This window comes from Microplitis mediator, chromosome 11 (assembly GCF_029852145.1).
Source record: "Microplitis mediator isolate UGA2020A chromosome 11, iyMicMedi2.1, whole genome shotgun sequence".
NCBI classification, from domain to species: domain Eukaryota; kingdom Metazoa; phylum Arthropoda; class Insecta; order Hymenoptera; family Braconidae; genus Microplitis; species Microplitis mediator.
In genome coordinates this window covers 9,280,298-9,305,598 of record NC_079979.1, presented here as the reverse complement: position 1 = coordinate 9,305,598, position 25,301 = coordinate 9,280,298, and the positions used below count along the sequence as shown (strand labels likewise).

The 25,301-nt window shown below is 32.2% G+C and overlaps 3 protein-coding genes across 3 annotated transcripts; all 3 read right to left on the bottom strand.

Annotated features, from left to right (window-relative positions):
• Positions 1-12,141: 12,141 nt before the first annotated feature.
• LOC130676952 (uncharacterized protein F54H12.2-like) lies at positions 12,142-13,476 on the bottom strand. The gene has a single exon (XM_057483462.1). It carries the CDS (start codon positions 13,474-13,476, stop codon positions 12,142-12,144), a length of 1,335 nt encoding a protein of 444 aa, XP_057339445.1.
• A 3,599-nt stretch (positions 13,477-17,075) lies between these two features.
• Positions 17,076-17,450, bottom strand: LOC130676951 (E3 ubiquitin-protein ligase XIAP-like). The gene has a single exon (XM_057483461.1). It carries the CDS (start codon positions 17,448-17,450, stop codon positions 17,076-17,078), a length of 375 nt encoding a protein of 124 aa, XP_057339444.1.
• Positions 17,451-19,014: 1,564 nt separating this feature from the next.
• LOC130676950 (uncharacterized) lies at positions 19,015-24,341 on the bottom strand. Its single transcript, XM_057483460.1, has 4 exons — positions 23,920-24,341; positions 23,685-23,824; positions 23,175-23,619; positions 19,015-22,997 (listed from the first exon to the last, which is right to left on the bottom strand). The coding sequence occupies exons 1-4, from the start codon at positions 24,227-24,229 to the stop codon at positions 19,015-19,017; spliced, it is 4,878 nt and encodes a 1,625-aa protein (XP_057339443.1). The 5' UTR covers positions 24,230-24,341.
• Positions 24,342-25,301: the final 960 nt, after the last annotated feature.

Genomic DNA, 25,301 nt, shown 5'->3' with positions numbered 1-25,301 from the left:
ATCAAGATACAAAAAATCTTTTCTCAAATATTTTGGAGCTAATTTACTGATCTACAGCAAAGGTCTTTTATGATTTTTGCATAAATTCAATCATTCACAAGATATCCGACGTCAAAGTTTAATACAATTCGAAGAACTTGTTTTTGCTCGTTCTGAATTTTATACCGTGTCAACTAATAAGAATTCAGAAATTCTCAATACAATTATTCGTAGAAAATTGAATGCTCTACAAAAAAAGTCTCTTATCATTTTTTGATAAATCCAGCTGTTCAAAAGTTATTGGAGCTTGAAGTCAAGTTAGAGTAAATTTCGAGATCTTTTTACTTTTCCGGCAAAACTATCGGACTTATCATAAAATTTTATAGTATCTTTTTTGTAGACAATTTTATTTCCTACAAATTATCTTCAACAATTTTTTTTAAATTCTGCATTGTTTTCTAGTTATTTCTATTTTAATGCCAAGCTCCTAACAAAATAGTATTCTGATCTATTTTAAGAGCTTGGTATTAAAATGGAGATAACTAGAAGAGAATGCAGAATTTAAAAAAAAAGTTACCAGAAATAATTTGTAGGAAATAAAATTGTCTACAAATTAGATCTTATAACATTTTATGATAAGTCCGATAGTTTCGCTGGAAAAGTAAAAAGATCTCGAAATTTACTCTAACTTGACTTCAAGCTCCAATAACTTTGAACAGATGGATTTATCAAAAAATGATAAGAGACTTTTTTTGTAGAGCAGTCAATTTCCTACAAAAAATTGCATTAAAAATTCCGAAATTCTCAATAGTTGACATGGTATAAAATTCAGAACAAGCAAAACAAGCAAAACAAGTTCTTTGGATTGTATCAAACTTTGACATTGAATATCTTGTGAATGGTTGAATTTATGCAAAAATCATAGAAGACCTTTTGTGTAAATCAAGGAATTTGCTCCAAAATATTTAGATAGAGATTTTTTGTATCTTGATTTTTTCGGAAGTTATGTATTTTTTACTATGTTACTAAATGACAAATCGAAAATTATCAACAGCCACCTATAAATATCAATATTAAGAGCACAAATTTTAAGTGTCAACATATTTTAAGATACCTATTCGATTTTTCAAAGTTCTTCGAAAAAAAAAAAATAGTTGCTTAATTTAAAACAGTCTAGTGTACATATTGCATTTTTCAATTTGTAAGAACGTGGAAATATACTAAATTTCTATACGAGATTGAAAAATACTTGATGTTTTTTGGTTATTAATCTTTGTATTTTCTTAAAGCTACACATAAGAAAATTATAAGTGTGACCTTACAAATTCCACATCAATTTTTACATAAACTATAACATAATAATATGAACATTCATCACAGTATATCTATGCATAACTATTAATCTAAATCTACTTCAACATTAAAATGCTGAGAATGTTCCACCTTTAATGAAAGCTGACTAATGGTTAATCTAAAAATTAAGCAGCTCGCCAAAATCATTTTCTGTAGTTTATCAACTACACTACAAGACACAATCAAAATATTTATATTCAAATATTTTTTCAGTAATATCTCGTGTTAATTTAGAGCAATAAATTAATTAAATATTTATAAAATTTGATATCTAATTATCCGATGCATGAGTATTTACTATCAATATAGCAGTTTTCAGGACACGATCATCAAATTAAAAAAATTATATTTCAATCTTTATAAACTTATAATCTCTAACAAAACCTGAATATCATCATTTTCGACGTATTATATTGGATATTTGATGATGTTTTTATTAGTAATTAGTATTTATTTAAATGGCACACACAATATTATGTGAAACAACCTAACCTCGACAACAGTATGTTCTAATTTTAGATTGAATTTAATTTGTGTAATTTACCAAAATTCCTAGGGAATGATTTAGTTCTATAAACATGGAAAATAAAGAAAAATCAATCATAATTTATTTATAAATTGACTTATTGAATGATCATGTTTTTGTCGATAATATCATCATCCATTGGCAGAATTCAGGACATCAGAAATAACAAACGATTCCAAATAATTGATTTTATCTAATTTAATATAAAGGTATTGACAATCAGTTTAGTGTTTTAAAAGCAGTAATGTTAGTAGATTGAAGAGACTAAAATGCGCATCATCTTAAAAGAAATATTCATCATAATGTGATGACGGGTTAACATACTTCATTATACATACTGTAACTCTAACTAATTATATACAACTATTTTATAACACTGCAATATTATTACAAAATTGGTAATGAACATTTATATCTTGAAGTTTTACTTTAACTTTGATTTGAATGAGCATAATTTAAATAAAAATATAGATTTAACAATCGATAATTGTCTAATTAGATCGATCTACCGGGCATCCCTGGTGAAAATTCTTCGGACTTCTGTCTGAAAAACTCAGTTCTAGAGTTTTAAAGACTTTTTCAGAGTTCTAAAGACTTTTTCGGACAAAAGTCCGAAAAATTTTCACCACAGATATTATATGTAAGTTAATTTCCGGACATTAAAAACTGTCCTAAGCTAGATCATAAATTGTTAGTATATAAAATCTTGCATATAAAATACTGCTAGTCTTGTCTTGTAATAATGTACTAAATTTAACAATTTTAAAGCTATTGATAGGTTTATATTTTATTAAAATAACACAAATTATTTTTTCAATGAACTATCGCTCTAGGAATAATTTAACGCCATATCGAGAGACATTTTTATTCGTTTAACGATAATCGATAGTTGCAAAATAATGTTCATGCACAACTTTATAACTTACTGCTGTTATTCATAGATAGTAATGAATTAATTAAAGATTCGTAAAATTTAAAAACAGATGTGTGAATATTTTCATTCAAAATGGCATCTTTCGGGACATGAACGTCAAATGTAAAAAAAACAGACTCCAATCCTTTTCAATTGAAAATCACTTACAAAATATGAATACTATAGCTATTATTTAAGATGTCTGAAATAAGATATTTTTTGATATTGTATACACTGATTATAATATAATCACAAACTCTAAAGGACAAACAAAATTATGAGGAATTATTTTGTAACCTCAAATTCTGTGATCCAGTTTTAACTGGGTTAAATGCTCGTAATTTCAAAATAATCATGAAAAGTGATTTTAGTATTATAATAACAGTAAACGAATAGACATTTTTCATAATTAATTCATCAACCCATTAGAAACTTATTTCTCTACCTATTATTACTATGGCAGGTTTCAGGACATCAAAATTATCAAAACTTAAAACAAAGAATACCTTGCAATTCGATACCGAGCTACTGATAATCAGTTTGGTATTTGTAACATGATTGAGTAAATGGATTAGATAACATTAAATACTGTGTTATATTAAATATACAACGATATGTGAGGATAACTTAACTAGGACTATACGCGTGTTGTGAAAAACGTATACTTATTTACGTTTAAAACATGCCAATAAAGATTTTTAACTAAATTTCGATTTGGATAAATAAATTTGAAACGGAAATAAAAATTAATCGATCAACTCATTTCCAATCATACCCCTAGAACGTGTGCATTTTATGACGGTATGTTTCAGGACAATGATAATTAGCTTACAATGGATTATCCATTGTTAATATATGGCATTAGTGTCATAAATTATATAATAAATCTATTTCATTGAAATGTAATTAATTTTTATGTCTTAAAACGATCAATTATTGTATAGTGTACTTGGATTATTAACACACAAAAATAAAATAGTCTGGGTAAACTTATTTAATTATATGTATACATCACGATACCTGAGTGTCGTAATAAATATTGAATATATTTTATAATTTTCAAATATCATCATTAAACAATTTTTAATCAGATTTAATTATCTAATAATTGAATACTGAGGTTACTCTATGTTCGGTTGTCAATATTTTCCGGTGAGATGATCAAAAATTAAAACTTGCAAGTCACTGAAAAATTTTATCACTATCATTTAATAAAATCACTTTCAAATTCTTATTAGTCATATGAGTACATCATGTTTTATTTTCAGATTTTTCGAGAACGATACAGTCCTACCTGAATTATAATTCTTGATGTTCATTAGAAAATCAAATATATTTAGATAACCTATAAAATCATGCTAACGGCATATTTCAGGACCGAGTGTATATATATGTGTAGCGTAGTGTTAGGATCGATTTACAAAGTCACAAGATACTCCAATAGCCACTTTAGTTTGGGATTGACGGTAATTCGATGGTGAAAATACCTGAAATTTGCTGCCCGAATTTGCCGAAAACTTGACAGCAAAAGTAAAAAATAGAAATTTGCGGTTAATTGTTCTACAATTTAAAGGTACCCTCATAGCCAAGTTGGCCGCAACTTGTCGACAACCTACTGCCGAAACCTGTCGCCAAGTTGGCCGCAACAGTTGGCATTTCTATAAGTTGACGGCAACGTTCCGAGAAACTTGTTGACAAATTTCAGCTCGTGTAACTGTTGCCGAAAATTTGGCTACAAGTTGCTCAGAAACTTGGTGACAAGTTGCGGCAGTAGGTTGTCGACAAATTTCTGAGCAACTTGTAGCCAACTTGGCGGCAACAGTTACGCGAGCTGAAAGTTGTCGACAAGTTGGTCGCAACTCATGTACACCAAATTTCTGATCAGAAACTCTGGCTATCAGGGTAACTTTTTACGTAAAAAAAGTCGGTAGTGTTCATCCTTACCATATGAGAATGTAAGCAAATTCATACATAAAATTGTCTACAACTTGACGGTAATCACATACTTAACAATTTTTCAAGTCAATTTTATAATAAATTGACATAAAATATGCCTGGAAATTGACGAAATTATTTTTCTAGTTAACTTTTGAAGTGAATTTGTATTTTTATTCGGCCAGTCAATTTACGTCTAATTGAATAGCAAGTTGCATCCAAATTGTCGTATAAAATTGAAAAAACCAAAATTAACGGAAATTTGACGAAAAATTCAACGAAACTTTTGTAAAGTAACCTTTTGCCAAAGCAAACGATGCTATTAGGGTTAATGAACATCAAGTAATGTCACGTTTTTAGTGCAACTTACCCTGATAGCACAAGTTGCTTTAGCAAAAGTTTACTTACAAAAGTTTCGTTGAATTTTTTTTCAAATTTCCGTCAAATGTGGACTTTGACATTCTTTACAAGAATTTCTTTGCAACTTGATATTGAATTTGACGTAAATTTACTGTATGAATCAGAATGTAAATTTACTTCAAAAGTTGACTCGAAAAAAGTTTCGTAAATTTCCAGGCAAATTTTATGTCAATTTATTATTAATTTGACTTGAAAAATTGTTAAGTATGTTTTTACCGTCAAGTTGTAGACAATTTTATGAATAAATTTGCTTACATTCTCATATGGTATGAATGAACATTACCGACTTTTTTTTTGTAAAAAGTTACCCTAATAGCCAGAGTTTCTGATCAGAAATTTGGTGTACATGAGTGGCGACCAACTTGACGACAAGTTGTCGACAACTTTCAGCTCGTGTAACTGTTGCCGACAAGTTGGCTACAGTTACACGAGCTGAAAGTTGTCAACAAGTTTCTCGGAAAGTTGCCGTCACCTTATAGAAATGCCAACTGTTGCGGCCAACTTGGCGACAGGTTGCGGCAGTAGGTTGTCGACAAGTTGCGGCCAACTTGGCTATGAGGGTACCTTTAAATTGTAGAATAATTAACCGCAAATTTCTATTTTTAACTTTTGCTGTCAAGTTTTCAGCAAATTCGGGCAGCAAATTTCAGGTATTTTCACCATCAAATTACCGTCAATCCCAAACTAATGTGGCTATTGGAGTATCTTGTGACTTTGTAAATCGATCCTAACACTACGCCACACATATATACACTCGGTCCTGAAATATGCCGTTAGCATGATTTTATAGGTTATCTAAATATATTTAATTTTCTAATGAACATCAAGAATTATAATTCAGGTAGGACTGTATCGTTCTCGAAAAATCTGAAAATAAAACATGATGTACTCATATGACTAACAAGAATTTGAAAGTGATTTTATTAAATGATAGTGATAAAATTTTTCAGTGACTTGCAAGTTTTAATTTTTGATCATTTCACCGGAAAATTTTGACAACCGAACATAGAGTAACCTCAGTATTCATTTATTAGATAATTAAATCTGATTAAAAATTATTTAATGATGATATTTGAAAATTATAAAATATATTCAATATTTATTACGATACTCAGGTATCGTGATGTATACATATAATTAAATATGTTTACCTATGACTATTTTATTTTTGTGTGTTAATAATCCAAGTACACTACACAATAATTGATCGTTTTAAGACAAAAATTAATTACATGTCAATGAAATAGATTTATTATATAATTTATGACACTAATGCCATATATTAACAATGGATAATCTATTGTAAGCTAATTATCAATGTCCTGAAACATACCGTCATAAAATGCATACGTTCTAGGGGTATGATTGGAAATTAGTTGATTGTTTAATTTTTATTTCCGTTTCAAATTTATTTACCCAAACCGAAATTAAATTAAAAATCTTTATTGGCATGTTTTAAACGTAAATAAATATACGTTTTTCACAACACGCGTATAGTCCTAGTTAAGTTATCCTCACATATCGTTGTATATTTAATATAACACAGTATTTAATGTTATCTAATCCATTAACTCAATCATGTTAAAATGACCAAACTGATTATCAGTAGCTCGGTATTGAATTGCAAGGTATTCTTTGTTTTAATTTTTGATAATTTTGATGTCCTGAAACCTGCCATAGTAATAATAGGTCGAGAAATAAGTTTCTAATGGATTGATCAATAAATTATAAAAAATGGCTATTCGTTTACGGTAATTATAATACTAAATTCACTTTTCATGATTATTTCGAAATCACAAATTGTCGGCAAATTCGGGCAGCAGATTTCAGGTAGTTTCAACATCAAATTAACGTTAATTCCAAGCTAAAGTGGCTATTAGGGGAATGTTGATCGTCTAGTTTTGAACACATTAAATTTTTGTAGCTTTATTAAAATGTTCTTTCGATGAGACATAATGCACTTTTAAAAAATTTCAAATAACCTGTTGAAAAAATATACTTTTATTAAACTTTTAACTACAAGTTAAAACAAAGTTGTGGTCAGAAATAGACGTCAAGATATCAGCAATGCGTTGATGGTCAATTATTTGACGTCAAATTTCTCCCAACTTCTTTTTGGTTTGAAATTAACTCTTGTTTTTCAGCTTCTTTTTTACAACTTCTGGCTAATATTTTTGTTTAAATTGATTTTGTACTCATTCGCTAGTCAAAAGTTTGAATATCTTCAGAGATAAATTCGCAGAGCGAACGTTTGCTCAGCTAATCTGGCTATCTGGATGTTTACAAATGATTCCAATGAATATGTATGCATTTTTGTCTATTATCTTTTCTGCCTAATAATTTTTATTATCAGCTAGTATTATTATAGAAAATATTCCAGATAACTACTTTTTCAGCTGTCTGGATGGCAAGTCAATGAAAATTTACTCCCGCAACCCGACATCAAGATGACCGCAAAAGTTATATGTGGTAGTTAAATGATGCCCACATGTCGTCAATTTGAAAGCAACTTTTGCTCTCGAATTTTTTCGTAAGCAACTTGATGATAAATGTTTATGTCAACTTACCTTTACAGTCTGGAAGTATATTTATATTGAGCTGCACTTAAAGTTGAGGTCATATTGTACTTAAAAGTTTGCCAGCCTAAAGTTGATGTTAACTTAACGGCAGATTAGAGGAAACTTCTGCTCACGCAATCTACCTATTAGCGCAAGTAACAGTTTACTTCAATTTCACGACACATTGTTGTCAACTTCAGGCGTTTAAAATTTGGACTACAATGTGAATTCAACTTGTACTACAGGTTGACATCAATCTACTGTCACAATCTGCAAGCAAATTGCCATAGAGCGTTGTCATTAAGCTGTTTCCATAAAATTGGAGAAGAAAGAAATTACTCTCAAGTCGACTGCAAGTTGACTTTATTTAACTTGTATGTCAAATTTTTGCAGTTATTTTGACGTCTGGTTACGACAGTAAATTTATGTTGATTTTTGAATCAGGGAAATTTAGGCTGATAATCATATCGAGATATCCAAGGTTGATCAGCGAAAGTTTGCTTTTATTTCGTTGCAAAATATTGGTCGTAATTTTCGAGCAAACTGAATTCCGAGCTCGCCTAGTCGATCCTCATTCAAATTGACGACAGATAAGCATCAAAGTTCAGTTTTCTGACAACAATATTACTGCAACATACATCAGTGAAAATTAATCAATCAGAATCACCGGAAACGTTATTCTTTAATATTTGCTGACGATTTACCGTCCAATTCCAACCACCAAATTTGGTCAAGTTGAATTTTCAAGTTGACGTTAAATTGCAATCAAAGTGGCTATTGACGTAATCACCCTAATAACACAGTTTGCTGTACAAAAGTTTCCTTGAATTTATGCTATTCAATTTGACGTAAATTTACTACCCGAATCAGAATGCAGATTTACTTTAAAGTTGACTAAGAAAAATTTGTCGTCGATTTTCAGGCAAATTTTTATACCCATTTATTGTTAATTTGACTTGAAAAATTGTAAAGTATTTTTTCGCCCTCAATTTGTTGACATTTTTATGTACAAATTTGCTTACTTTCTGAAATATTAAGAATGTGAACATTGCGAACTTTTTTTTTTCTAGTAAAAAGTGAGCTCTAAATTAGGCAAAACTGAACAACAAATTTTTCTTTACATCTTTTGCTGTCAAATCGTCAGCGAATTCGAGCAGCAAATTTCAGGCAATTTCAGTGACATATTACTGTCAATTTCAAGCTAAAGTAGCTATTAGGGCAAATCTTCTAGCATAAGATCACCATACCCATGATAAATAACACGGACGATTCTTCGCTGTAAGGTGTGACCATGAATACCAGCCTTAAATTGTGTGCTGTCTTCTCATTGACGATGAGTACCGTACGAAGCAAATCACTGTTATGAGATGGACGCACACTTTCCCGGTTCCGGTTACGCTATAGCCCACGACTGAGTGACTCTTCGAGTGGATAGCGTCTAATCAGCCATTTTAATTGATCGTCTTTCTAACGCACAATCAAAAAAATCAGGTCGGAATTATTGGAGTTTTCAGTGATCACAATGACAAAATTATTTGCTTTAGTACGTAATAAAGCAAAGCACTATTGCGTGCATAAAAGTCGGCACATATCCGAAAATAAAAAAAGAGATAATATTTGTAAAAAGAAAATTAAATTTATTTGCCAGTATGGTAGGTATCAATCAATCTTTCGGCTTTATATCTCCTAATTATTACAAATAGGTTATTATTAACTTTATTTTCGTAAAAAATTATTTGCTAGGTAATAAATTACTATTAAATGAAGTCTGTAATAACCTCAACCAAAATAATCCTCGATTGATCCTCCAAAGACAAAAAACCTGCATGCCAAATCCAGAACCCATTCCTCTCATACTCCAAACAAACTGTCATGGTAAGTGTCATATATTTTGTTTTATATGTATTTTTTGAGGATACTCAGTAAAATAACCTTGTGGAATATATAAGAGAGGAAAAATTAGAATAATATCTGCTGCTGTAAACATTTAACAAAAAGAGACAGCAAAATCTGAACTCGGTGATGTTTTTCATAACGTTTTTTTAATATTAGACTTCGCAATCAAAAAAAATATTTCTTCCATAAATTTTTTTTGTCTATTTCTTATTAGTTATATTATTCTTATTTGAAATGAATATACTAATTTTTATGAAAATTTATCTACAACCGACAAAAGTTTTTAAATGATGACTTTTATTATGGAATATTATTGGATTGTTTACAACCATAAGATAATCATTCACAATTTTTTTCACTAACAGAGAAAACTGTAACATTTTTGGATAACAATAATGTCGAGAATACTAAAAACATTCGGGTGACGTCAAATATAACAATATCACCGATCGATTTAAAGATGTTTAAAGTCTCGCAATCAAGTACACCTAAAATAAGTAAGTATAATCTTAGTGACGTGAAAGTTCTTATTATTATTTATAATGACCGAGGTATTTATTAAGAGTAAAAAGAAGTAACATTTTGAGCGCAAATTCAAATTTAATATCAAACTAAATGCTAAAACGTATTAGTGTGGGTTATTAAATTCTCGTAATGAAAAAATTGGCACTATCATAATAAGACCTCAAGATTATTGCTAAAACTGAAATTGAACATTTTTGCTCTGATATCAAAAATAAGCAAATAATGATATTGATGGAAAAGTGGTTTTATACAAAATTATGAAATTTGAGCATTCAAACTTAAGATATTTAGCATTTAGGTATTTTTAATTCTAGTTGTGGTTACATGGATAAAAGTAGTAGTATTGCCACTATAGCGGACCCCACTCCAAAGTGGAGGGGGATATCGAGCGGTGGTGGGGGATAGAGCGGTATGTGCTGTGTCCGCTCGCTCAGATTTAAATTTAAATTTAAGCAATAATAATAATAATAATAATAATAATAATAACGATAATAACAATAATAATAATGATAATAATAATAATAATAATAATAATAATAATAATAATAATAATAATAATAATAATAATAATGACTATAATAATAAGCATAATAATAATAATAATAATAATAATAATAATAATAATAATAATAATAATAATAATAATAATAATAATAACCATAATAATAATCGTAATAATAACAAAAGTCAAAATAATAATAGTATTTGGGCATGGTTTAAAATAATTTATACTCTTGGATATATTTATTAAGCATAATATTTATTGAATATTTAGTTGTTTACATGATTACATATATAATTTTTATAGAATATTACGATTACATGATTGATTATAATGTATTGAAATATTTCCACCAATAAACCCGTTATTTCTACGTTGTCTTTTAATATTCATAAAGGCGTTATAATAATCTTCTACAATTTCATCATTTTTTCGGAACTGCGCGTCAAAGATTGATAAAAATTCAGAGAGTGTAGAATGAGTAGACATATTATGCAAATACATGATACAATATTGGCCGCAAACTTGAGAATTTTCCTGTTGGAGTCGTTGATTGTTATAAGTGAACTGGGTACAGTTTCTTCTGAGCCATCTAATGTGTTCTGGAATGATTGGAGGTAATCCATAGCTATCGAAGTACCATCCCTGGCCGTGTCGATTAATGTAGACGGCAACCCAGTGTTGCCCTGGTTGTTTGTAGCCATCTGTATTAATAACTAGAGCGATCGGTTTCGTCAATACTTTTGGAATCTTGTCCGCGGGATATACACCTACTGTATGGTCCGGAATGTACTGAAGAGCCTTGAATATCTGTACAGTGTTCATTACATAGAAAACAATTTTGCTGATCATGCGTACTGTCTGTTGTGCATTCTTGAAAAATGTTTTGATCAATAGGTATTTCAATTAAATAGGACCCTCGTTCACCGGCTTTATCACTGTTTATTTCGCCGAGTAACGACTTTTTCAGAATGTAGGCACGTGATAAGGCACACTGGTTATTTTTTAACGTACCCGCTGATACGCGAGTGCTATGCAACATACATACAATATCGGCCTGTGGTTGGCTCTCAAAGGATATAGCGCTTTGAATGCTGTCTATATCTATTACAACACGACACAGGAGAGTCTCTAAAAACTTTTTAGATACGGCACCTTTAGTGTACACGTTTGAAGCGTCTCTGGTAAACGCTCGTAAATTACCGTATACGTATCTTACAACAGATTCACCATCATACCAATGCACACCGCTTCTTTTTGTAATTAAATTATTTTCTTTCTGCCGTTTTATATTCAATAGTGAAAAATCAAATTCTGAAGACAGTATCCAGTGTCCAATGACGCTTGCTTCCAAACTTAAACAAGCGATCTCTTTAGGTAAAAATTCACAATTATTGTTGAAAAAGCCGTTAATGTCCACTACAACATTCATCATGTTTCTAGACACAACTGCTCAGAAGTAAATTTACTTGGGTACTAACTTAAAAATTTTCGCAGCCTGCCTTTATACTCTTTTTACTGCTAATTCAGCATTTTAACCGGTAAAATCAACAGATATTTGCCTGGAAGCATCTATTTCTATAACACTATCATACTCAGCATATACTATACAGTTGATCGTTGCTTCTAAAGCTTCAGCAAAGCGCACTTCTATTCTAACGCTACCATGACGTATCAAATTCCAGTGTGAATTACTGTTTGCGGACAAATCGGCTGTCAAATCAAAAGCGAATAAACAATGCCCTTTTGGGTAATCGAAGCGATCTATCGTATTACCATCATTTAGGAAATGCACACCTGTTCCAGAAAAAACAGTGTGGTAAGCATCTATATATTGACCACCGGCTGAAAAATCTGGTTGTAATGGTTTTGTAGGTATTTGGCGCCCATCGACATAAAGTGATAAATAGTTAATATTGAAATGTTGAAAATTAAAAGGATTCAAACTTTTATCACCGTTAAAGGCTTTGTTATTTACGAATCCTAGAATAACTCTTTTAGGTATTTGACCTAATATCACATTATCAATTGTTTCACCATGAACGCCTGTATGAATTGAAACGGCTTTTACCTCTACACGCGTTATAGGATATTTTGCTGTTGTTTTAGTTAGAGCTCTTGCGTGTGCAAGTAAAAAACTCGGCGAAATTTTAGCTCGTCTCACAACTAAGCTAGCTTCTTGAATATGAAGAGTACAGTTTTGACTATCAACACCACCCATAAGACAAAACGAATCACGAGATCTTGTTAGACGTAAGCGCATCTCCACACCGTTTATAAGAAACCTTTCCTGGTTATAGACATCGCAATGTAAATGGCCAATAAAATCTAAAGTTTTACCACAAGTTAAGAAAGAACGGCGATTTTTAAGCCCAGCGTTAGCATCGGCTATATCATCGAATTCACCAGGTGTATCTTCAGCCCATCCCACAGTCGTTAAGTGTGATTCTTTAGCATCATAACCGTAGTTTAATAACGTTTCTATGTACGCTCTGTACGCATATAAATTATTAGGCGTTGACACGGGCTTTTGATTGAATAATACATCGACTTGATTGAACATGGAGTGCAATAAATTATTTACAGGACCTACTTTTGGTGTCGGTGTTGATGCTGTTGCTGCTGCTGCTGTTGTTGGTGCATTTTGTTTTATAGCTACACGAACGCTGAGCATTGTATGAGCAAGATCGATGTATTCATCACCTTGCCCTTGAACAACAAACTCAATTGGTGAATTATCTGTTAATGATGAAATTGGTTTGTAATAAACCCACTGAGAACTTTCAATCGCTGTCTGTGTAGGCGGTAATGAAAACAACTCCAACTCGGATTTTGCGCATTCACATGAATGTATATGTAAAAAAGCCATTATAAACAGTTATTGAAATATATCATACACACTACGTTGTTTTGTTTTAGTATTCTTGACCGTGTTTTTCCGTTTTTTCTTCTGTCCCGTCTTCTTCTTCAGGGTTGCTTTCTTGTGAGATTTTCTCTTCTTATTATTTTTTAACTGCGGTTTAGAACCTTTTTTACTACGTTTCTTTTTCACTACACGACCTCTTTTAACTGGTAACAAGTCTATACTGCCGCTATTTAGCAACTGGTTCGGCACATACCCCGATCCTGTCATAAGGCTATCAAGTTTTTGCTGAGCTTTGCGTTTTAAATTATTACCCGATTCACGGACACGTGTTTGAAAAGATTCTTTAATAGGTACGTCATGATTTAAAATATCGTAAGCTATGTTCACACCCGACCGCGCAGCCTCTTTCCCCACAGCTTTGGCACCACTTTTTAAAAACGGTAGTACTTTCCTAAACAGCCCACCAAGAAAACTACCAATACCATGACCTTTTTGATAAGGTGTGCCTATATAAAACTGATGAATACTATCGTAGTCACGGCTACCACACCCGTATTGTATCAGCTCGTAATGCGTCATTATTTTAGGTTAACTAACTCTGCGGAAGTGTAACGTTACTGACGATGTCCCACTTTCAAATGGTATAGGTTTACCAAATTCGTTTCTCAGATCAATTTCAATCGTTGTAAATTGTGTGCGTGAAACGGGTATATAGCGGGGTGGTGAGAAATTGCTTATTTTTACGCTGCCGTAATTGTAATGGTCAATATCAAGAGGTACTGGTCTTAGCAGCGGTGTCTGAACGTCACCGGTTATATAATTTTCACAAATATCCGAATATACGTAAATAGTACCTGGTAATGCAGCACTCAGAGTAGCAGGTTTGGTGGCTCTGTATGGTTTATTTTTTTCTACTATTTTTGGCGACGAGTCTTGTGGATTGAACCCTAAAATAACCTGCAGCCTCTCACTAATTTCTAGACCGTGTACTACATCCTCACCTGTACATACTTTATACGCCGTAATATATCCACTTGAATCGTATTCGAATTTGATATGATCAGAGAACTCTTTTTGTTTATGAATAGCCTCTAATAATGCTTCGATAGATTTATACACGCCATAAGGTGCATTACCTAAAATTACTTTGGATTCCCAATCTTCGGGAAGTCTTTCCTCTGTAGGACTTATATAATTAATTATACCTAAATAACTGTCTTCATTATCCTGTGTAATATGAAGAAAAGTCATAGGTGTTTGCATTTCTGTTAAACCAACTTCCCATTCACCAGGTAGTGTTATAGTATGTGATAACCTTGTAACAAATCTTGTGGTTGTGTTTTCAGGAAAATATAGCATACTACTGTTACTAGGTAGAACAACGTAAAAATTATCACGCACATTCGCCATTTTTACTGGACACGGGATAATTCTTCAGTATAAAAAATACCGTCTATCGCCTCGTTATTTAAATTTTTTAATAAATACACTATAGGTTGCCTGTATGCAGAGACAGACGCAATCTTAAAAATTTCTTTTGACCAGCCGCTTTCATATCCTTTCACGAACGGTGCTTTCGCTTTACTGATGCGTACCAATTCACCAGCATTATATTTAGGTTGTCGTACAGCTCTTTTAACATACCGTTTTTGTAAATTATGAAATGCCTCCTCAGCATTTTCTTTGTTAACCTCGTATGGAGCCATTTTTATGCCACTATGTTTCGCATGATTGTAGCTGTGAACAATTTTTTGTAGAACTTCAACGTATCTCTTTGAACGCGCGTGTGTGAAATACCGCCATAGTCTCTCTTTAAGAGTTCTGTTGAAACGCTCAACAACAGCCGCTTTAACATCAGGGTTTCTAACTGTTCTAAATATTATACTCTGTTTTTTTAAAAGTTCTTGGAATAAGCTACCCAAAAATTCTTTACCCCTGTCTGTCTGTAATAATCGTGGTTTACGTGAACATGCCCGTTTCAAAATTTTTTTAAAACCTTGTACAACACAAATATTTGATTTATTAATTACCGGTTCTACCCAAACGAACTTACTCAGTACATCAATAACAACCAATAAATAACCAATATTATTATTGTATGATGAAATATTGCGAACATCGATTAAATCGGCCTCCCACACATCGTCGATTCTTGACACATTATAACATCTTCTTTCAAACCTGTGTCTGTTCATGCGGTGTGTATTGTAAGTTTCTTGTTTTTCCAACCATTTTTGAACACTCCTTTTTTTAAATGATTCCGATGTATGATCCGATTCAATACTCTTTTTTAAAGAATTAACACTACCAATAAAACCAGCAAAATGGGCGGGGTTATAGTAAGTTTTTTCTAATTTTTTAAATATTTGAACTTCACCCATTTTATTTTCTTGCATTGTGAAACACCTTTCCCGTGTTGATTATCCGAGTCTGGTGTGTATTCAGAAGACGTGTCTAAACGTAACTGAGTTTTATTTAATATTGTGTTGTTGATATTATCTTCAATGCTGGAGCTACTTTCTTCCGTAATTTTATTATTAGAGGACTGTCGTAATGAATTCCTTGGGGTTGATGCAGATATATCACGGGAATGAAATAAATTATGATTTCCTATGTATTCACGAGGTACATGTGTTGTACGAAGAATCCTGGAAAACTGACGTTGACCAATAGCGTGGGTATTTTTCCTGTGTCGCATAGCGTGATTTATAAGATCAATAATATTTGACCCTATTATTGGCTCATTATTGATAGTTACTAAACCATTAGAATCCCATGATATAACATCATCAGGTAGCTTTTGTAACTTCTTTAGCAATAATTTCGCTTTATTTTGAAATTTAGACGGCACACTTTCAATAATTGTACTATTAATAGCTGAAAAATCCTTATCACCGGTTTTTTCAATAAGGGGTCTTTTACTATGATGATATAAACTATTTTCACTGATCGGTTCAAATTTGTCAGCGTCTATTAGTCTTAAATACTTTTCTAACACTTGTGAATAAGCAGACCATTTTGCGCGATCGTCTGGATATGTATCAGAGTATAGTATCCGATACATTTCACTATCCAGCCTCGATAAAGTTGTTCCTGTAGTTTGTATACTTTGCTTTTTCGGTGTAGACACATCCGCTAAATTTTCACTCGCACTTGTTACAGTATCGGCGGTAATAACTGTTTTTTCAGGAACCAGTACCATTTTACGTGCATACTCCATTTTAATTAGATATAAGATTGGATAATAAGGTGCCGAGTATAGGTGCTAAAAAAAGTGGTAAAAAACCACCTTTTTGAACAATTATTTTCTTTTTCTGTTGCAGATTACTGTTAGGTGAAGCTAATTTTCTCAAAACTTGCGCGTGACGTTTTAATTTTTGTTTTTCTTGTTGTTTCAAATCAACAGTACCTTGTAAGATGTTTAAAGCACACTCACAAATACACCTTATTAACGCAGTATCGGCCTTACGTAAAACCGCTTGTCTCTGTTCTTTAGGCATAGAGCATATAGCCTGTAATACAACTAATTTTTTTTTCCCGAGAGGTAACTTCTTTGCCATTACGATTCGACTATTGTTTGTAATATTACGGTGTATATTGCTTTAGCCACTTGAATACGGTACGGCTCCAGGTCTAAACTCATCACCGTAACGTGGCCGATATGTGTTTTGCTCTACGGGCGACACTGTACTGAGATCCACGTCTTTTGGCACATTACCACAAGGCACGTTGCGAATAAAACGACAATTTGATTGCCAGCGCCTATGATCGCTCACGGGGTTGTCGGTTTGAAGCCAATGACATATTACTATACCACACTCAAAACATTTAACACTATCACCTTCTCCCGTATAATAGAAACCGGCATTTGCTAGTTTTTCTGGAGATACCGTTGGGTCAGGCCATTGCGAATAACTTTGTATTCTTAACGCTTCTGAACGATAACCAATGCTGTTATACAGAGTAGTTAAAGCCATTATACAAATTATTACTTATTTAGTTTTTTTAGGAACATATACAATCTGATATTTATCATCAGGAAAAATACACGTTCGGAAACGAAAATTTTCAGGTGTTGCCTGTTTCAAATCAAATAGAAGATAGCCGTGCGGTTTAACTGTAGCATCATAATATATTTCTTGCAAAAAAAGAGGATTTTCTGGACACACTTGTCGTGCTAAATGTTGTATTTGTGACCGATCTCTAGGATTTTTAAAAATCACTAAATAGTTTGAATTTAATGAAATATCTCTCTGACCACGGCCTTGATGGAATATATTTTGCGTAATAAATATTACACTAATATTTTTATGATGACTACCTTTCGTAAAAAGATCAACAACGGTATTATTTCCGGCTTCACGCATCAGATCATCAATAATAATTAATTTAGCATTATTATCAGAACTATAATCGTTATTATTAGGTAAACCTTCACGAAATTCAATTTTTTCAAAGTTAGGATATTCTTTATATGTTGGTTGCCACTCAGCATAGTAAAATATTATTCTTGAAAATTTAGTATCACTCATTTGTTGTAAGTATTGCATAAATTTTTTTACGAAAACTGTTTTGCCACAACCGGTTGGACCGCAAATAATTGAAGTCCATGGATGTTTCCAGCAAGGGTCCATTACACAGATTATGGCTGGGATGTTGTGGTAGTGATATTTAAAATTTATATGAAGGGTTTTGAGCGCTCTTCGATAATCCAATTACATAAACTTACAGCTTGATTTAAAGAACAGTTCCAATTTTTAGCTGTACAACACTGCTTTAGAGAATGATGTAGAGAACACTGTGTTTTAGTATTTTTTTTTAAAAAATTAAAGTTTGGACATTCAGCAGCATCCTCTTCTAAATTTATTATTTCTCTTTTTAATATCTGCTCGAGATATTTTGTTTTGATTTGTCCACGTACATAAATAAACCGCGCTTTTTCAGAGTAACAGGTTAAAATAGACACGATTTTCGAAAAAATAACGGAGCCGTTACACCATTTTATGCCGTGTACATTACGCGTGATAAAATCATTTTTCCGTTTAGCCTCTATTGTTAGTTTATTATACGGAAAAGGTGATTTTATTACCCAGTGATCCTGTATAACTGTGTCAATACTAACCACACTAATTTCCTTTACACAAAAGTTGTCATAATTATCAAATAGTCCTTGAACATCAATAACAATATCCATTACTTTATAAAGTTATTATACTTTTAACTATTGTCTTTATAAATACTGAATAACGAGTAATCATGAAACACAACTGAGTAAAATATTTTTTGATCTAAAAACTTATATAGGTTGAACCATAATTACCAATACAAAGTAAATTATAAAAATATTTTACTGCTGATGCCACACATTTATTTATTCATAAAGTATACGAAAACTTCAACACATTTTTATATACGTTTATTTATAAAATATACAAAACTAATACATTTTCATATACATATACATACATAATACTTAATATAGAAATAATATATCAAATTTCAAACAGACTATATATATTTATAATTATTTTATCATATTGCTTATAACGTTAAATAACCAAATGGTAAAGACCGATGTTCATTAGTAAGCCTACGCTTTTTATATTGTAGCTTTGTTGTCTTTGATTCTTTACGCGTTACTACATCATGAAAAAGCGTACGTCTTATAGCGTCAAACTTAACTATAATAGGTTCAGTATTATCACCTAATATAAAAGACCTGATTGTATTATAATTGATTTTTTGACTGTTTTCAAAATTTAACGTTATCCCTTTAACTTTGCACACCTCGCTAGTACTGTCATCTGTTTTACGGACGATGTATGCATAAAATTTAGGACCGCCTGTTACGAATGATGATATATAACTACCAGGTCCATAAGATTCTAGCTCATCGGTTAAATCGCCTAAGAATTTACCTGTTGGGGGTTCGTATTGATTATCTTTAGAAATGTAAATACAAGAATCTGTATCGCAATATAATACACGTTCACCCAAGTTTTCTAAATAACTATATAACTTTAGGCGAGCTTGGGCTGTTGTATACGCAGCTATAACAACATTCGTTGTAGGTGAAGCTGTTACACTATCCGCGCAATTTATATAATTTAGATATATTGTTTTATCATTTACCGGTAGAAACCCCGTGATTTCAATCTGACTATCTGTTAACATCTCCATTAATCGGGCTCTAGTAGTGATAATTTCAGTTTGTGGTAAATTTTCCCGTTGTCCACATTTTCCCCATAATGAATTCAAACTCAATTTAGCTACAGCTCGTAAGCCCTCATTTTTCGTAATTTTTTCTTTGTCTAGTTTTACACCTTCAGCTTTTTCATATTCAGCAATATAAGCATCTTTTTCTTGCTCAGTAATACAATCTTTAGGGTACCCGCTTGATTCTGTTTTAATTTTCAAAAACATATTTATATCATCAGTAAATAAACCCTCTGACCCCTTTTCCGGATTATGTTGCGCTATTTCATACTGCCATATCTCATGTACTTTAATGATAATATATCCTTTACTTATTGCTTTACGTATTTCATCAACTACCCATGTGCCTGTAAACGCTCTAAGGCTATCCTCATCGTGATCACAATCATGTTGATTTAAAGATAAAGCGCATGTATAACACAAGGCAAAGATAAGCCTATTATGAAGTTTACATGGTAATACGGGATGATAAAGGTCGCGTGGAGCCAAAATTGTGCATTTTACAAGACCCTCGATATCAGATAGATCCTTATTCTCTTTAATAAGTTGCAAGCATTCATCACCCGTAAAAATTTTAGGGTGACCTATAGGAAATTTACCTGTCTTACAAATATACGGATAAAGTGAGCAAACATCAACATATTTTATTTTTTCTCCTTCTTCGGCATCGTATAACTGTATAAAATTTTCAGTGCGACCCCCGAAAAAAGCATCACGAGGATTCAAAGGGTGTTTATCAAGCAAAGGGTGTGACCGTAAAAAGCTAGCTTTTTCTGGATCTCTCAACAAAAGTTTATCATATTCACACTCCCATATTTCTATTAATTTATAACCTAAACGACTGATTTTTTCGGAAGTTGCTAAAGTATTCTCGTATCGCTCATCCATAGTATCGCCTTTACCTAATTCTTTATCACGATTCACCCGATAACACGATAAACATCCATGCCAAAAACATCCATGAAACTGTAAGACGATGCGCTCATTAGTTTTACTATCTACATAATAACCGTCAACAGCTATACCCCCTTCTAAACGATATTCTTTGCAACGTGCGGCATTGATAATTTGACAACCTAGTTCGTATTCTTTTAATATCAGCCATGAAATAGCTTTAATAGATTGTGTTGACCGCCACCTATAACACCCATTAGGCGGTAAAATAGCTATCGTATCAGGCTTAAGAAAATTTCGTCTAAATATTTTTGAAACTGTTGATGCTATTGTGGTGCATTCAGCAAACGGGCAAACATTACCGCATTTTATAAACAATTCCCGAAACGACATACAAGCTCGGCGTAAAACCGTAACGTCTGTTTGGCAGTAAAACTTGAACTCTTGTTGGAAATTGAAAATATAATTTGCTTGTTTTTTTTCATTATACCATGCCACGAAACAATCACGCTCGGTGTTGAGCATTGTATCCGGCGCATAATATTTTATATCAGGCATAGGGCCTATATAATTTACATTTTCAGGTGTATTAAAAAAGTGTGGAAAAAACCCTTTTTCTATTTCTCCAGCAAATCCGAAAGTTTTAGGTAAGTTACGTAAGGGCATGTGCAAATAATTTAAGCTATCTAAAAATATAGTATTCCCCAGAGTCATCACGATAATTTTAGTACCGTTTAGTATTAATTTAGGTAAACGAGCTTTGTTACGTTCTAACATACACCGTAAAATAAACTGTCCGTCGAAGCTACCAGCATTGTGTGCAATACAAATTACTTTTGTAAAACCGTTATAAGTTTGTAATGATAACTTAATAAGTTCTTCAACAGGATTTTTATCAAAAAGGAATTCACGTTGACCACAAAAATTGCAAATATCTGAAACATCTTTATCATCACAACAATAAGAACATGTTTTTTGTACGACACATAAATTAGGAATGTGAAAATATGTATCACGAGAGCCTTTAACGAGGTTATGCTGCTGTGTCTCAAAATCATAAAATAAAAACACAACTTTTGGTAACTTTTTTACCATTAATGGTGACATATAACAATAGTGATTAATAGGTCTTTTACTGTTACATACTCTACAAAATACGATATTACATTCGTGAGGATTTGCACTGCCCAAACGTGTTAGACGGCAGCATACAGTACAGATTTTTACTGTTTCACAGACGCTGGTATCTTTACTTTTCCCTCGTAAATTACTAGAACCCTTAACAAGGTGGTTTTCAAAACATTTGTTATTTGAAAACCACCTATTGCATAATGTACAAATGCGTTTACATACATAATTACAAACAGGTATTTGTTTACAACGAGGGCATCTTTTAGAACATCTATGTTCTGAACCCCTTGTATAACCTATATTACATAAATTACAAAACATTTTACTACCTATAGCCCCTGTTAAATTTACAATTGGTTGAAAATGTTGTGAATCTTCGTAGTATAATATATATATAACATGTTGTATACAGCCAAAAGTTAATTGAACAGTTTCGCGCCCGTCAAATATAGGTTTGTCACCTTTACCTAGAGTTAAAAATTCATAAATTACAATAGCTATACCCGACCGCTCAAAATATTTTTGAAAAGTAAAGACGTGTTCGATACCACAACCCTTACTAGAAATTTTAACACCCGCTTTATGAACCAAAGACAACGCTTCCTTTTTTTGTAGGGTACATCTATTATCGGTGATTGATTTCCATTTCCGATGTAACGTACCTGTACGTATTTCACCTCTTTCAACGTAGGCCCGACCAACTACTAATGACCGCGGTAAACATAAATTATCGTTATTATTGATAGGAATTATAGATTTTTTGTAAATATATTGATGCGTTAAAAGTTTTCGACCTGTGCCTTCAATACCATCTACAGTAGAGACTGTAATGACTAATTGATCGTCTGTTGTGATAGTACCGGCACTTTGTGCTACGTTACTTAGTAATAAGCCTAGATCGTCAGGCGTATATGCGTTAGCTTGCTTAAAACGAGACCATACGGGTCCTGACGTGAATTTATCGCTGTTGATTGTAAACCCCACATAATCATGACCTCTACATTTCGAGGTAATATGCGTTATAATGTCTCTCAAACCACCTTCAAGCCATTGAACTTTATTGGTATTTGTAGGTGGTTGTAAGATACGAATAACGCTCTCCACCCCTTTTGCGCCGAATTTTTTAAAATGTTTAGAGTGTTCTTTTTCAATAATAAAACGCTGGCCTGGTGGCTCAACACTCCAAAAATTATTCTCTTCAGAACGTTGTGAGAGTGCTTGTTGATTAGCTGCTTGGATTTTCAAACGTGCCCTTCTGGTTAAAACACCGCCTCGTTGATCGCCTGTAAAAATATTATAAATACATCTTTAACTATAAAAATCAAAATACCTGTTTGGCTTACTTGTTTTAAAATTTATTCTTCTACATGATCGGCGTTAAGGTATGCGTTAACAAAATCTACGGAAATAATAGATATTGGTCTAATGAAATAGGGTATCAGTTTAAAAATTTAATTTACCTATTAAGGATTGAGGTTCACTATTCTCCGTTTCAGAATCAGAAGAGACATCCATACGGGCTTCAGCTATTACGCGAAGTCTATATTCTTGCTCTTCGTGGCTTGTTTGTTCACCAATACCGAAATTTTTCATATAAAATTCATCTTCTTCAGGTATTAATTGTGCAAGAGAGTCAATATCCTCATTTTCCATTTCATTTTCATTTTCAGCATTGCATGTATCGCATGATAAAACAGAAAGAGTGTCATTGTCATCATCACCATCATTATCGCTGTCTATTATCTCCGGAATATATTCAACAGATATGTGGTTTCCTCGGTCAACGTGTACCCAACCAGCCTGATCCTTTATTTCGTGGGGTAGTATTACTGAAAAGGTTTTTTTCGAACACTCGAGCCAATTACCGTCATCTTCGCGTTGTTGGTAAGAAGTGGAGGGTTGAGGCTATAAAAATTTGTTGTAAAATAATTTAAATCATTCGGGCATGTTAAAATACCATTCTAACGCACCTCTATGTTGAAAGAAGAAGGAGCAGTACAGGATGCAGCAGTAGACGATTCAACAGCTTTTGCATCGTCATCATCATTATTTATGGCGTTGTTGTCATTATTAGAAAGAGCAGCTAAAACATCTTCTTTACAATGTTGGTCTATAATATAAAGATAAACATTCAACACAATGGTTTTTAAAACAGCTAAACTAATTATTAAAATTTGTGATATTCAAATGTATAGCCGTACATACCATAAGCAGTCATCAATTTAGAAAGCCTTTTAGCCCCCTTTCTTTTACTATTTCTTAAACAACCACACACAGTATGCATAATTTTAGCACTTGAAAAAATCAAACCATTTTCATAAGCATCACTTATTATACCGGCAGGCGTAAATAAAATGATACGTTTTAATAACAATAACACTGTTTCTTCTGAAAGATATTGCCATACTTTTAAACGGTCGTCCGGAAACGCCACTGTTAATTCAGGCTTATTATTACGTATAAACACCACTAATTGTATAAGCTCATCATAGAGGTATTTATTGATTGATGTCATTTTAAAATTAATCACACGTTTACGTTGTTATTAATAGTTCTTTAGACCTTAGTTTACTCTGTCATGTACGAATGTAAAATGACAAGATAGTACAAACATAAGTTAAACAACATATTTTCTGCTGATGCTTCGCTTTGCAGACTACCATAGTGCAATAGCTATGATATACTTGTATGTGTATATATATTAGGGTGGCGCAAAAAAACCGACTATTTTTTTTTTTTCATTCTCGCATGAAAATTTGTTGGTTTACGATGTTTTAAGAAGCCTCTCCACAAATCAGCTCGATAAAAAATTTTTAAGAGGTCGCTCACGAATTTTGAAAATATCGAAAATGATCGGAATTCGGATTTTTATTTAAAAAATTTTTTTTTTCTCGTGGCAGCAATAGTTTATATTTGTAAAATCATGACTATGCTGAAAATTTCAGCCCAAAATATAAATATTTAAACGGCGCTCAAGAATTTCGAATATTAACTGATAATATGTAATTAATAGTTTGAATTAGTTTTTATAACTCAATTGTTGTCATTTCCCTTAAATATAACTTTTGCATACCCAAAAATATACAGAACAGTCTTAAACAATGAAATTCGGTCAGTTTTGAATAAGCGAAAAAACCTACAAATTGAATTAAAAAATAAAAAAGTATGTAAAGAACTTATTATTTCTATTTCTCGGGTTATATTTCCATTCATTGTCATGCAAATTGATGGTGAAAAAATCGAGAAGCTTTATTATTAATATTTAAGGGTCGCTCAAAAACGTCCAAGAGACTGCGCTCGGAAACATTCAAAATTCTTGAGCGCCGTTTAAATATTTAAATTTTGGGCTGAAATTTTCAGCATAGTCATGATTTTACAAATATAAACTATTGCTGCCACGAGAAAAAAAAAATTTTTTTAATAAAAATCCTACTTTCGATCATTTTCGATATTTTCAAAATTCGTGAGCGACCTCTTAAAAATTTTTTATCGAGCTGATTTGTGGAGAGGCTTCTTAAAACATCGTAAACCAACAAATGTTCATGCGAGATTGAAAAAAAAAAAATAGTCGGTTTTTTTGCGCCACC